General features: G+C 33.2%; 1 protein-coding gene across 3 annotated transcripts in view; it reads right to left on the bottom strand.

The window, feature by feature from the left end:
• Window positions 1–15590, bottom strand: part of LOC149807352 (IQ motif and ankyrin repeat domain-containing protein 1-like) — a 72421-nt gene that overhangs the window by 54991 nt on the left and 1840 nt on the right. For all 3 annotated transcript variants that reach the window (XM_089965746.1, XM_089965757.1, XM_089965758.1), the window contains exons 2-5: window positions 12345–12559; window positions 9778–9942; window positions 8048–8177; window positions 2006–2130 (exon numbers count right to left, since the gene is read on the bottom strand). In XM_089965746.1, coding sequence (XP_089821872.1) covers window positions 2006–2130; window positions 8048–8177; window positions 9778–9942; window positions 12345–12559 — 635 coding nt within the window. The remainder of the gene's footprint in view (window positions 1–2005; window positions 2131–8047; window positions 8178–9777; window positions 9943–12344; window positions 12560–15590) is intronic.

Below are 15590 nucleotides of genomic sequence, written 5' to 3'. Positions count from 1 at the left end.
ATTATACACATATAATGTAGATGTACATATTATACACATATAATGTAAATGTACATATTATACACATATAATGTAGATGTACATATTATACACATATAAGGTAGATGTAAATATCATACACATATAATGTAGATGTACATATTATACACATATAATGTAGATGTACATATCATACACATATAAGGTAGATGTAAATATCATACACATATAATGTAGATGTACATATTATACACATATAATGTAGATGTACATATTATACACATATAATGTAGATGTACATATTATACACATATAATGTAAAGGTACATATTATACACATATAATGTAAATGTACATATTATACACATATAATTTAGATGTACATATCATACACATATAATGTAGATGTACATATTATACACATATAATGTAGATGTACATATCATACACATATAATGTAGATGTACATATTATACACATATAATGTAGATGTACATATTATACACATATAATGTAGATGTACATATTATACACATATAATGTAGATGTACATATTATACACATATAATGTAGATGTACATATTATACACATATAATGTAGATGTACATATTATACACATATAAGGTGGATTTTCATATTATACACATGCAAGGTAATTTGTAAAATTATACCCTTCTCCTTGAAGATCAGCCCATAACCCAATTTTACAAACAGAAATTTATCTCATAAATCTTTTACTAATTGTAAATGCAAGTCCCCCCAACTACTTTCAAAATATTTACCAGACTGAACCATGGGCATTATTGTACTCATATGAACTTAAAATGGACTCCTTGAATATCCATCTAATCTGAAATTCACTAAACTGTTTCACTGACCAAAAGATTTGACTAAATCAATCCATACAACATTAATTTGTATGCAAGGTCTCCAAAACCAATCTCTGTTCCTGTTGTTGTTGTTGTAGGGTTTAACGGCATTTTTCAGCACATGATAGGCTATACATGGTGGCCAGTATTAATGGTGGAGAAAGAACCCGGGAAAACCCCAGAAAGAACCACCGACCCACGAGAAGCTACTGGCAAGCTTTCTCACAAACCTACATTAGCCAAATCCTAGACTCAAACCCACGTAGTCAGTGGTGAGATGGCAGTGATCCATAACGGAAAGTGCTTTAGACCACTCGGCCACTCAGGGCCCCCCCAATCTCTGTAACTTAGTGGTTGCTTGCAAAATGCCACTGTGACATCATAAGTTATGATGGGGCTCTTTCTTTGAAATCTCAAAGAAAGAGCCCCAATATAAGATAGAAAAAGCAGTCCAATTATAAGTTAGGGACTGCAAATAGCTCAATAAGTTTGAGACTGAGTTAGAAATTGTAAAGGGTCACAACATAAGATTGGGATAGGCAATCAAGGACCACAATGAAAGAGAAAAGTCAAAATTAAAGTCTCTCAAAGTCTAATCTATACAAAATTGTATACTTGGTTAAAATCCAATAATTCCCATTAAAGCTATCTTACTGAAATAAAACTGCTGACAGACAGACAGACAAACCACATGACTGTAATAGGGCTCCATAATTATGGAAATGAAAGGAAAATACATTTATGCTGAAAAAAGTTGTCTCATATTTAAAAAGGAGAATTTCATTTTTATGTACAAATTATGTATATGTACAAAGGTTGTATATGTACAAATTACGCATATGTACAAAGGTTGTATATGTACAAATTATGTATATGTACAAAGGTTGTATAGGAATTTGTTGGCATTTATGTGTTACCAAAAAAAGAGACAATTTTAAAGACAAAAATTAAAGAAAATATTTGTATACTTTAAACAAAAATGTAACCCTTACAACAAATTCTGATTCAATTAATCAGAATTTCTATACAATTTATAAATAGTTTATGAACATTTTTGATACATTGTACTAGCATAGTCCATACAAAGAAATTAGTTTATCCAGCAAGGTTTATGAACCTAATGCTCTACCAAGTGTATAGACCTCTGGACTCTCACCTCACAAGCTTCTAGATGACCAGCAAAAGCAGCTCTGTACAATGGAGTTCTCTGAAACTGACCCTGAGTATTGGGGTCTGCCCCTTTTTCTATCAACATTTTGATTGTATCCACATTACCACCACCTAGAAAGTTAAGCAAAACATAATTACAGAATGATAATTTTAAATAACCATATAAATTTATTAGTATAGTAACCGGGGCCCCAGATGGCCAAGTGGTCTAAAGCGCTCACCTTCACCAATCTCTGCCATCTCACCTCTGTCCATGTCAGTTCAAGGCTCAGGATCTGCCAATGTGGGTATGTGAGAAAGCTTGCCAGTAGCTTCCCATGGGTTTTTGGTTCTTACCAGGGTTTTCCCAGATTTTTCCTCCACCACTTATACTGGCTACCATGTATAGCCTATCATGTGCTGAAAAATGGCATTAAAGCCAAAACAACAATGAAAACATTCTTATCTTTCCAATTTTCAATGAATGTTCGACTTTAAGGTTAATCACTCATGTTTAGAGCAATGACCTCAGATTTGTGGAATTAAATCATTAGACGTTACATGTATTTGTTTTCATTATGTAATTGTACATTTAAAGTCTATAACTAATTTCAAAATGCTACAATTTATTCTTTACTGACTGAAGTCATTTAGCACAAACTTAATTATGTTTGTGCTTTACTGAAATATATATGTATATGTATATTTAGCAAAATATTGTATAGAAGAGCACCTGCTTTGGGCATATGGGTGGTAATAGGCTGACGCTAAAAGGGGAGGCAACTTATGTCATATATACAAAAAAAGGAATTGGTGTTGGAGTTGTGCGGTTTAACACCATTTTTCAGCACATGATAGGCTATACATAGCAGCCAGTATTAATGGTGGAGGAAGAACCCGGGAAAACCCCGGAAAGAACCACCAACCCATGAGAAGCTACTGGCAAGCTTTCTCACATACCCACATTGGCCAAATCTGAGACTCGAACCCATGCAGACAGAGGTGAGATGGCAATGATCCATATCGGAGAGTGCTTTAGACCACTCGGCCACTCAGGCCCCCCCACAAAAAAAAGGAATTGTAGCTGATTTTTTTTTGCAATGGCTTTGCTATCTTGCTGCATCAACAATTAAATGAGTGTACAAGTTAAATAGATATACTGTAAAAAGTGATACAACCCAATCTGGGAGCAAAGATGGATGGATATGTAGATACATGGACAAATGGAGAAAGTGAATCCAAGTTACTGTCCACTTCTGGAACCACATGTAATAGTTTTGTTACATGGTCATCACCATTAACCATGTAACTGATTTCATGCAGCAAAAGAATTACATGTACACAGACAACAATGTTAAATTAAATAAAAATTAATATTCTATGAGGCCTTAAAATACTGGTATTTTACAATTACCTAACTTAATTTATGGAGCAGGAAAAGTGGGTCACTGTGACTTTTAAATAAAGCATAATTACAATGTAGTACTTCTCAAGTGAATCCATGTGTCAAAGTGTCAGAAAAAACCTCAATGCACAAGAGATTATAGTTGAGCGTAACATTGTACTTAGCCTTAACACAAAAGAACCCATTAAGTTTGTTAACTTTTATGACTACAAGAGAAATGATCTGAGAGTTGAATTCAAAAGTAATCATCTGTTCAAGCACAGAATGAACTGTAAGGTAGTTTTGATAAATACTAGTACAGGCACAATGTTCAGTGACTATGCAGAAATGGACCTTAATGAAATTACTCAATTTAACACTTCTGCAATACTCAGTCAATGTATTTTGCAACAGCATCTATATAGTTTTACTTTTAGTGATCCTCAAACACAAACTATAAGGCCATGTCCCACAGGTGATACTGTGCATTCACTATCATTTGTGGGTTACCATATTTTAACGGATAACATGCTTGCTATAAAACACATTTTAACAACCCTAAGAAAGAAGTCCATCTGTTGAATGCATAGGACCTCTTCCTGAATCAATGAAAGTATTAGTACAGCTGCAAACGACCACAAAAATCTTATAGAACTGAATTAATAATAGTCACACAGACACACACTACATTTTGATACTTACAGAACTACCTTCAAGGATATATTTCCCTCCCAAATTTGTTTGCAAAATCAGGAAAGTGTTGGTTATCTTTGATGCTAGCCTTGTGAAATTTTCAGCTTTTTTATTTTGCTATTTTAAATAAAAATTCAGCTTAAATCAGGAAGTCTCCATAACAGAGAGATACTACATTACTGTTTTCCTCTTCTTTTGTTTCAAAACTTGCTTGAAATAATTTGTTAAAAATGGAACAATGTCTAAATATTAGACAGAATTAGAAATCTTATTTTAATATATCTCTCCCCCACCCTCTTTTCCTGATGTCTGAGATATGGAACAGAGCCAACATTATATACTTCTAGCACTTTGTGATCATACAAGGGGGTATTTAAAAAGTTCAGAATATTCTGTTATAACATTTTGTTTCTTTGAGCCAATCATTAGATGACAGCCTATAAAATGATCTTCAGCTGCATGTGCAACATGACAGACCTCTGTAGACAGATGCATGTGACATAAAATAAGCAAATGACAGTTATATAAAAATGTTGGAGAAGGAGAACAATTTTGTTTCTAAAAAAAACATACTGTAAAACCTGGGTACTCTAAAGGGTATTTGAACAATTCTGTTTCTAAAAAAAACATACTGTAAAACCTTGGTACTCTAAAGGGTATTTGAACAATTCTGTTTCTAAAAAAAATATACTGTAAAACCTGGGTACTCTAAAGGGTATTGTCTGATTGATACCAAAGTTGACATGGATATAGTTTATGGATGTAATTCTCTGTCATATCCTACAATCTTGGATGGTTTCAAGGTTTTAAAGAAGACCAAAACTCCATGGAAGATGAGCCATGTTCTTGAAAACCGTTGTCTTCCAATGGTGGATAGGAAGTGTTGCTGTGAGGGGGGCAATTGAAGATGTTGGTAAACAGTATAATCTGTTTCAGATAATTTGTTATTGTGGGGATTATTTTGTCAGCTGTTTTTAATAAATTTATCAATCATTCGAAGCTCAGAATGGTTTGTGTATGATGGATTCTGCATTTGTTGATGGCTAATCAAAAACCAATTTTGGTTTAAATTGCTCAACAGCTTCTAGAGTAACCAGATATATTTGAATCAAATTGTCACAGGGATTTACTTTTTTAAATGGGACTCAAGAGAAAACGATAAAGTCTGGAATAAAAAAAAAACAAGCAAAGTGCACAATTATACTTGAGGTAGTCAGACTGTCTAGAAAGTGTTGCCAAAAGATGTACATAACTACTGAATCCCATGTCCATACAGTGGCATCCAATGTATCCATCTACTCCATCAGAATGCACCAGCACATAAATCCACTGTCATGACAGAATTCCTGAAGATGTACATGCATCAAAACTTTTGCCACATCCCTCTTACAATTCTAATTTAGCTCCAAGTGACACCATATATTCAAAACTTCTGTAACTTTGGCCCCTGTGTAACAAAGCTTCCTGTGCAGATTAACCACATGAAATTCTAACCCTGTGAAATGCAGCTTCATGTACAATCTTAATAACCACATGTTGTAACTCTGACCCTGTGTAACCCAGGTTCATGTACAAATTAACCATATGTTGTAACTCTGACCCTATGCAACCCAGCTTCCTGTAAAGACTAGATTAGCAAAGTGCTGTAACTCTGACCCCCATGTAATCCAGCTTCCTCTACAGATTAGCCATGTGCTGTAACTCTGACCCCCATGTAATCAAGCTTCCTCTACAGATTAGCCATGTGTTCTAACTCTGACCCCCATGTAATCCAGCTTCCTCTATATATTAGCCAAGTGCTGTAACTCTGACCCCCATGTAATCCAGCTTCCTCTATAGGTTAGCCATGTGCTGTAACTCTGACCCCCATGTAATCCAGCTTCCTCTACAGATTAGCCAAGTGCTGTAACTCTGACCCCCATGTAATCCAGCTTCCTCTACAGATTAGCCATGTGCTGTAACTCTGGCCCCATGTAATCCAGCTTCCTCTACAGATTAGCCATTTTATGTAACTCTGACCCCCATGTCATCCAGCTTCCTCTATAGATTAGCCAAGTGCTGTAATTCTCTGGTCACCATGTAATACAGCTTCCTCTACAGATTAGCCATGTGCTGTAACTCTGACCCCCATGTAATCCAGCTTCCTCTACAGATTAACCATGTGCTGTAACTATGACCCCATGTAATCCAGCTTCCTCTATAGATTAGCCAAGTGCTGTAATTCTCTGGTCACCATGTAATACAGTTTCCTCTACAGATTAGCCATTTGCTGTAATTCTGACCCCATGTAATCCAGCTTCCTTTATAGATTAGCCAAGTGCTGTAATTCTCTGGTCAACATGTAATCCAGCTTTCTCTATAGATTAGCCATGTGCTGTAATTCTGACCCCATGTAATCCAGCTTCCTCTATAGATTAGCCATGTGCTGTAACTCTGACCCCCATGTAATCCAGCTTCCTCTATAGATTAGCCAAGTGCTGTAACTCTTGTCTCCATGTATTCCAGCTTCCTCTATAGATTAGCCATGTGCTGTAACTCTGACCCCCATGTAATCCAGCTTCCTCTACAGATTAGCCACGTGCTGTAACTCTGACCCCATGTAATCCAGCTTCCTCTACAGATTAGCCATGTGCTGTAACTCTTGTCTCCATGTATTCCAGCTTCCTCTATAGATTAGCCATGTGCTGTAACTCTGACCCCCATGTAATCCAGCTTCCTCTACAGATTAGCCATGTGCTGTAACTCTGACCCCCATGTAATACAGTTTCCTCTACAGATTAGCCATGTGCTGTAACTCTTGTCTCCATGTATTCCAGCTTCCTCTACAGACAAACCACATATTGTAACTCTAGCCCTGTGTAACCCAGCTACCTCTACAGACAAACCACATATTGTAACTCAGGCCCCTATGTAACCCAGCTTCCTCAGTAGACTTACAACATATCATAACACTGACCACTGGGTAAATCAGATTCCTCTACAGACTAACCACATATTGTGACTCTGGTCCATGGGTAACCCAGCCTCCTCTTCAGATTTACCACAAATTTTAACTCTAACCCAGTGTAACACAGCCTCCTCTACTGATTAACTACATATTTTAACTCTAACCCAGTGTAACACAGCCTCCTCTTCAGACTAACCACATATTTTAACTCTAACCCAGTGTAACCCAGCCTCCACTACAGATTAACCACATATTTTAACTCTAACCCAGTGTAACCCAGCCTCCTCTACAGATTCATCACAAATTTTTAACTCTAACCCAGTGAGATCCAGCCTCTGCTACAGACTAACCACATATTTTCACTAGCCCTGTGTAATCCAGCTTCCTTCAGATATTAGCCACATGTTGTAACTCTGACCCCTGTGACTTATATGCATGTATATATGGTATTTATTGACTTAAGCTATGCAAATCCTCATCAAAATTATCAATGAAATGCCACTATGTGGTATGGTTGGGTAAACAAACACAATCACTTTTGAAGGTATATACCATTAAACTAAAGATTCAAAGAATGTGCCATTCAAAGGATGGGGGATACATTTCTTTGAGGTAAGTTTTTTTCTGTACATTTAAGGTGCTGTTAAACAAATGCAGAAATAATGTTACAAACTCTATGGGTTAAAAACTTTTTTTATAAGATATGAATTAAAATAAATATTTATATATCTTTAAATCCTAAATTTATTTTTCTGGTTTAGTGGATCAGAAGAATATGAGTAAACTGTATATAGTGTTTTTCCTGTGCATGTAAAGTACATATGAGTGAATTTGTGGCTACATCTATAAATGATTAATATTATATCAATACATTATATTATATAATTAAAATATATACAATACTTGATACCTTCACTGACAAATATTATGCATTTCGAAATAAAAAAGCTAGAAATAATAATTTTGCTACCCATTTCATAAATAACTAGTAACTGTATTAAATAATAAAAAGATGAAATACATACTTGCTGCTTCTGACAAAGGTGTGTTGCCATTAGCATCATCACATTCTACAATGTTCATCAAATGCTTGCTTCGCAAGTTTCTACCGATAACATCTTGTCCTACACCATTCTTGTCATCTAGTCCAGATACCTACATTAGGAAAGTAATTTTTGTCGTGTTGTGCCAAAGTCATGTGACACAAGCATTCTGAAGTCAGCATAAAAAGAGTTACAGAGATAAAATGGTTTACTGATGTTTCATGCAACATAATGCATTTTCTGGAATGGTCGGGGAACATTTTTTAAGATTATTATGCTAATTTAGTGTTGCATAATGCAATATTATTATTTTGTTTGTGAATGATGACCATCTTAACTTGAATAAAAGATTTGCTCTTGTTCCTTTTAAACAAATCAAGTTACCTTACTACTGAGGTAAGTACAATAACATGAAAATGGTATTTTCTTAATGTTTTGAAGATACAGATTGTCATAAAAAAACACACATTGCAATAGCTGTATGCTCACATCAGCCTAAACTGACTGTTTTAATATACAGACAAATTTAATGCTTCAGTCTAAATTGACCAATTTACCTTGCAGACAAACTTAACACTTCAGTCTAAACAGACATTTTCACATTACAGTCCAATTTACACTTCTGTCTCAACGAACTGTTTCTCATTACACTGCAGACCAATTTAACTCCAGTCTAAATGGACTTTTACACTGCAGACCAATTTAACACTTCAGTCTAAATGGACTGTATTCCACTGCAGACCAATTTAACACTCCTGTCTAAATGGACTGTATTACACTGCAGACCAATTTAACACTCTTGTCTAAATGGACTGTATTACACTGCAGACCAATTTAACACTAATGTCTAAATGGACTGTATTACACTGCAGACCAATTTAACACTCTTGTCTAAATGGACTGTATTACACTGCAGACCAATTTAACACTCCTGTCTGAATGAACTGTATTACACTACAGACCAATTTAACACTCCTGTCTAAATGGACCATATTACACTACAGACCAATTTAACACTCCTGTCTAAATGAACTGTATTACACTGCAGACCAATTTAGCACTCCTGTCTAAATGGACCATATTACACTGCATGCCAATTTAACATGCCTGTCTAAATGGACTGTATTACACTGCAGACCAATTTAACACTCCTGTCTAAATGGACTGTATTACACTGCAGACTAATTTAACACTCCTGTCTAAATGGACTGTGTTACACTGCAGACTAATTTAACACTCCTGCCTACATGGACTGAATTACATTGCTCATCAATTTAACATTTTAGTCTGATTCTTTAAATGAAACATAAGCTTAAAATAGCCAAATGAAAAAACTATCCTACTTCTGATTTATATACATTTTTTTAAAATAGAAAGATGTAAAAACTATCCATTCTGTTTTAAATGTTCTAAAATAGCAAGACATAAGAACTATTGTACTAATTGATATATATATATATATATATATATATATATATATATATATATATATATATATATATATATATATATATATATATATATATATATATATATATATATTATTTTAAACAGCAAGATGTAAGACTAGCCTTTCTGTTTTGTATGTTTTAAAATGGCAAGACAAAATCTATTCTACTAGCTGTTGTATTTAATTTATTTTAAAATAGCAAGATGTAAGAACTATTCCAATTTCTGTTTAATGTAATTTCTTGTCCATATTAATGACCTGCCTCATTTAGGACACTAATAATAACATCTGTATCTCCTTCAAATGCAGCCTCCAATACTCTTTTCTTCCTTGCAGCTTCTTCTCTTTTTCTTTTCCTCTCCTCTTCTTCTTTCTGCCTAAGTTTCTCAGCCTCCTCCTGCTCCATTTTTACCAACTTCACAAAGGCCTGAAACATATGCACCAACTTGTAAATCAGATATGTAAGACCTGGTTGACAATTTTTGTTGCTTTTTAAAACTTAAACCACTTGTGACAATGTTTTACTGACACATACTTTACCATTCTGGAATCTATACTAGCTTTTATGGAAACAGACACCTTGTTATATTTAGCAATAAAGTAATCTATATTACTAAAAAATATTGAAGTACACTACTGAGATAAAAACATTGTAGGGTGTGAAGCTCAATAGTAAAGTGACAATATTTTCTATATATTTTCCATCTAAAAATTGCAAGTTCTCCAATATTTAATTATTCTCTTAAATACACTGTGCATTTATTTTTTTGAGTATAAACAAATGATGTAAGGCAATATTGTTTAAATATTTTGTAATTTTGTATGCACACAGTTAGCTTATACCAGTTTAATGATTATGTTTTTTGCTGTTAATATTACATCAATTGCTTGTTGAACCTGCATCATAACTTGAACTATTACTATTATCTGGGATTTCAGAAAGATGTACACACATACACTTGACAAACATGAATAACGTAGGGACCTGTTTTTAAGTGTGAATTACACAATGTTAATAATGTATTTTTAATTTGTTTTAAAAATAACGATTTATTGCAGATCTAGAAGAAACTGACAAATCTGGACAACAAACAAGTGTGCAGAAGAAAAGCATTGAAATGATGTATGCCAGAAGAATTAAAGTTAGAATAGAATTAAAAGTATGAAATCAAAACTGGAAACATTGTTAGTACAAAAATTTTAAACCTTACTCTTGAATGACATACTGTATAGAACGCTATCCCAATTGCCTCCCACTTCAGCTGATGCCAATAAAGTTAAATGTACCATCTGATTTGCTTTTTAATGCCACTATTCATTCAGCATCCTTGTTATCCACCATCTGCAAAGCCTATCCATTGATATAAAACTGTGACTATCTGCCATATTTGAATTATGGACTGCCTCCAAAAGAGCTGATTTGTAGCATATCAGTTCAGTTCTACTTGCCTACAGAAGCCAACAGTGCATGGAACAGTGCTTACCATTGCTCACTGTCTTAGCATACTTCCTTTAAGAACATTAGGTAATAACAGTAGGGGTGAAACAATATGCCTATGTCATGCATTGATACATATCACCATACAAAATCTATGATACAATACAAATCAATACACATAAAGAATACAAAGACAAGTAAGTAATTATTCAAGGCCATTTTTTAAAAAGTTAAGCATATTTTATTATCATTAAATATATGATACAATGGTAATGGGCACAGGTTCCAATTGGATAGGGACAGAGAAGGTGGGTTACACAATGACACCATTCATGATTTGAATAAATTATTGAACACCATATGGTGTATCTTTTATATATTTTCAAAATTTCATACATGTTTTTTGAATTCTATATTTTTCATCTGCAGCAATTGCCCTTTCCCCAAAGCAGTAAATCTTAATCAGAGCATTGCAGGTAATGTTCTCATTAACCCCAGCTTGGGACACAACATGAAGAAAGAGACAGTGGTTTCTATGCCAAAATAGAATTTAAGTTGAACACAATACAGGTCAGTTTTTAATGTACTTACATTCTGATGCAATCTTGCCTGAATAACATCTAAGCCTTCATGACTAAAACTGGGCATTTTAATGGATGCAATATTTAGACCTGGATATTTTGCATCGTATAGTTATAGTTTCAAAGTGACATAAGGCATGCCAGGTCATCCTATTCGAGATTGTCCCTCTTCATATCAAGTCATAAAACCACTAACAGATAACACAAGCTAAATAAGCATGAGATAATTGTGTTACAGATGGCTAAAAGTAGGAAACTGTTCTTTATTCCAAGTTACAACATGAGGCTAGTCAACCAAAGAATTGTGTTACATCTGGTGAAAAACAGAAAACTGTTCTTTATTCCAAGTTACAACATGAGGCTAGTCAACCAAAGAATTGTATTACATCTGGTGAAAAACAGGAAATTGTTCATTATTCCAAGTTACATCATAGGGCTAGTGAACAAGAGAATTGTGTTACATCTGGTGTCACAGCTGGTGATTAAGCAAGAGACGTCATAATTTCAAGTTAATTCGAGTTAACCAAGTCTCACATATCCAGATTACATGAGTAATATTTCAATCACAAAATCATAGTTGCACCAATTACTATGTCAAATCAGTGGAAGTACCATGTTAACATGGGTCTAATCACAATTGCACATGAAATACAAATAATACATAATCTAAAAGACAAACAGGTTTCAAATGTTTCTTTTGCCACTTTTAATAATTTATGGAATTTATTTAAAACATCGTAAATGTTTAAATTAAGTTGCTTTAGACATCACATGATTTTCTATGCTAGTGTCAACATATTGGGAACAAACCTCTTTTTCCAATTTGTCCATCAATTCATTATACACCATTTTCTCCTTTCTTTTCTTTTCCAGTTGTTTCTCTGCCAGAAACTGTCTGATTTTTTTCTGTATTTTTATGGCTGCCTCATCTTGTTTTGTCCAAACTTTCTTCTGTGGCTGTAGTGTTGATTCTTTTCCAGGTTTACCTCCCTTGGTTTCAGGGGCTGTGCCAGGCTTTTTGGTCCCTGCATTGAGTGAGTGAAGAAAGTATTATGACTCTATGGTCTAAAACTAGGCAACAGAAAAGAGCTAAAACCTTCAAGTTTTGTAAGATTCAACAAATAATTTATTTCCCAAGAGTACAAAGTGAAAATTTAAAAAAAATTACGAATCTTACCCTATTAGGAATTGAATAGTCTAAAAGTTCTATCACAAGTCCAAAAGTATACAGTATTCCAAATGAATTAAAATGGTATTCCAAATGAATTCCAATCATTAAAATGCTGATGTACCAACAGCCTGGAATAGTGTTGATGTGCTAGCAGTCTTGATGTTTCAAAATGATATAATCCAAAATGTCTCTAAATGACTTTATAACAATCCCCAAATAATGATTTAGTCCTAAAGTCAAACAGCACTTTGTAATTCCAATGAATAAGTTAAAATAAAAACATCCTCTTAAAATTAAAACTGAACACAAGAAAAAGACTGATTTCACTTTGGATGTTAGGATAGTAATAAAATAATTTTTTTTCGCTTCAAACTTATATTAAAACCTAAGACACTATATGATAACCAGGATTAGGATAATCTTAATGGAAATTTCTATCAAACAATAAATGAAATTTGTTTCTGGAATCTTCAAGGGTAAGAGACAATCTTGTATCTATAACTCACATCAAGAAAACATGTTTACCCATAAATTAACAAATAATAATAATAATAATAACAATAATAATAATAATAATAATCTAAATATAAATTCTTCAGTCATAGATAAAAATTAGCAATGAAATAAATTGATTATAAAAAAGACATAAGTCAGGTAAGCCCAAACTATAATCCTCAGTTGTGGGTAAAGGTCAATCACATACTACAAATTAAATCTACCTAGCAAATAAAATTAGCAAACTTGGTTCAAAATGAAAAAATAAAATTTGAATTTCTTTCAATTGAACATAGTTTTTAACTGACCTTAGATCTTAGAAAATATGACAAAAATTTGTTAACTTTGGATTAACTTTCTAAATATATTTTGTTTGAGTTGAAAATTCAGAAGTTCACACAATTCTGTGATATAGCTATTTCTTCTCAAATACATTTGAGTCAACTAGAGTTTAATTTTCTGCCTAATTTGATCATCCAGATAATTATCAACTTGTTCAATTTTTAAGTCTCTCATAAGTACTCCAGTAAAACAATTTCAGATGATGACCTTTTAGGTTGTTGTTTAATTTGATCCCTAAGCTTCAAAACTGTAAAATTTGGATAACATGCATTTATGCTGAGTTTTATAAACAAATATTGGTTGCATGCACTTCTTTTCCATGGACTAACTGTTAGCAAATTTGTTTTAACAGTACACTAAACATAATTATGGTCAATTAAAGAGAGAAATAATAGTTATAGTGCAAAATCATAATGAGGTAAATATATAAATAAATATATCAATCACCTAATTAGAAAACAAAACCACCTTAGAAGATCAAAGTAAAGGTTTTAAAAATTGTCTTTTTTAAGCAACCATGCATACACATATTTTTGCTATACAAATACAACTAGACCATATTTACTTACTTTCCATAGACACTTATTTTTGCTTTAAAAGTATCATAGGGACCATGTGAAATTTGTTGCATTCCAAAGAGTGGCAGTGTAAATAAAATTTGCATTACTCTAAATGTTTGGTTTCACTACCTTTAATTTTATTGGAAAAATACATAGATCAATTAATTGTAATACCATTCATTTTAGCCATTTACTGATATTAATGTTTTTGTTCAGGACACATATTTTAATTATATTTTAGTCTTCACTAACATTATCTGACAAAAATTTCATGAAATTGTATTGATGTTAACTCTGCAAAAGTAAAATCACATAAGCCAGTGTACTTATTTTTGCAATAAAATAATGTATGGTCCATATCAATCTTTTCCATATACACTTATTTTCAGATGTGTATATCTTTTTCAGATTAGCAAATACTTTTGAGAAAATAAAAAGCATTCAGTAGTTTTGACTGACCTAGTAACCTAAGTGGTTAGAGCATCCAGCTCGAATGCAGGAGGTCACGGGTTTGAACTACAGTTGGTATTAGCAGCTGCCTTGCTTGGTCAGCATTGAGATTACTGTTAGGACTGGTCAGCCTGGTGTCAGGATAATGTAACTCTGTGGGGCATTATACCACATGTCTGTGGCATAATGCCCCAGTGCTACACATCACAATAAGCTGCCACACAACAAACCAAGTGATATGACTCAGAGTGTTAAAGCTATGTTAAAAATATTTTTTTAAACACACAAACAAAAAAAACATACGTAATAGTTTTAACTGTACAAGAGCAAAATGTAATTGACCACCATCCAAGATTAACCTGTAATGATATGCATGAGATTAAAGTCATGGCCATAGTCACTGCACCCATTCACCCATACTAAGTTACATGGTTACTTTTATTAGATCTGGGTAATCCCAATAGTAGATCCCATATAGATAGCTAACAATGATGGATACATGACAAAAATTATGGTAACAAAAACATTTTTAAAACTGAATTTTAAAAATTGCAAAATGCACATGCCAAGTTTGCCCATGTAAACTTTAAAGTTTTTAAATCTATCTTGTAAGTTTCACACTTTCAATTTTATTAGAGTTTACAGCAACAAGTCTATAATTTATTGCTAAAATCTGAAAATTTATGGTCTCATCTACAACATTTGCTACTTGATAATACAAATATAACATGCATTTTGCCAAGGATCAATAATGTCACATTTTGTTTCACTGAATTAAGTGAAGTTAATATTTTTTTTATTAAAGAATATGTGGCTCTAATTTTTTAATATACTGAAAGCAAAATAAAATACACCTTTTTAGTGAACAGACATGAAAATTCATGAGAAAAATGTATTTGTAATTACCTCTTATTCAAAGTTTGAGAAAAATTACCAAACCACAAACCTTAATGATCATTATCATCCATTAACTGTAGTGTGGGCGATATGTATTTTGGGGCTGAGAACATTATATATATAAATATATATAATTAGTTC

Source organism: Sinohyriopsis cumingii, chromosome 1 (assembly GCF_028554795.1).
Source record: "Sinohyriopsis cumingii isolate HCF-2022 chromosome 1, ASM2855479v2, whole genome shotgun sequence".
In the NCBI taxonomy this organism is placed as follows: domain Eukaryota; kingdom Metazoa; phylum Mollusca; class Bivalvia; order Unionida; family Unionidae; genus Sinohyriopsis; species Sinohyriopsis cumingii.
The sequence above is the reverse complement of the archived record's forward strand: the minus strand, read 5'-3'. Positions and strand labels throughout refer to the sequence as shown.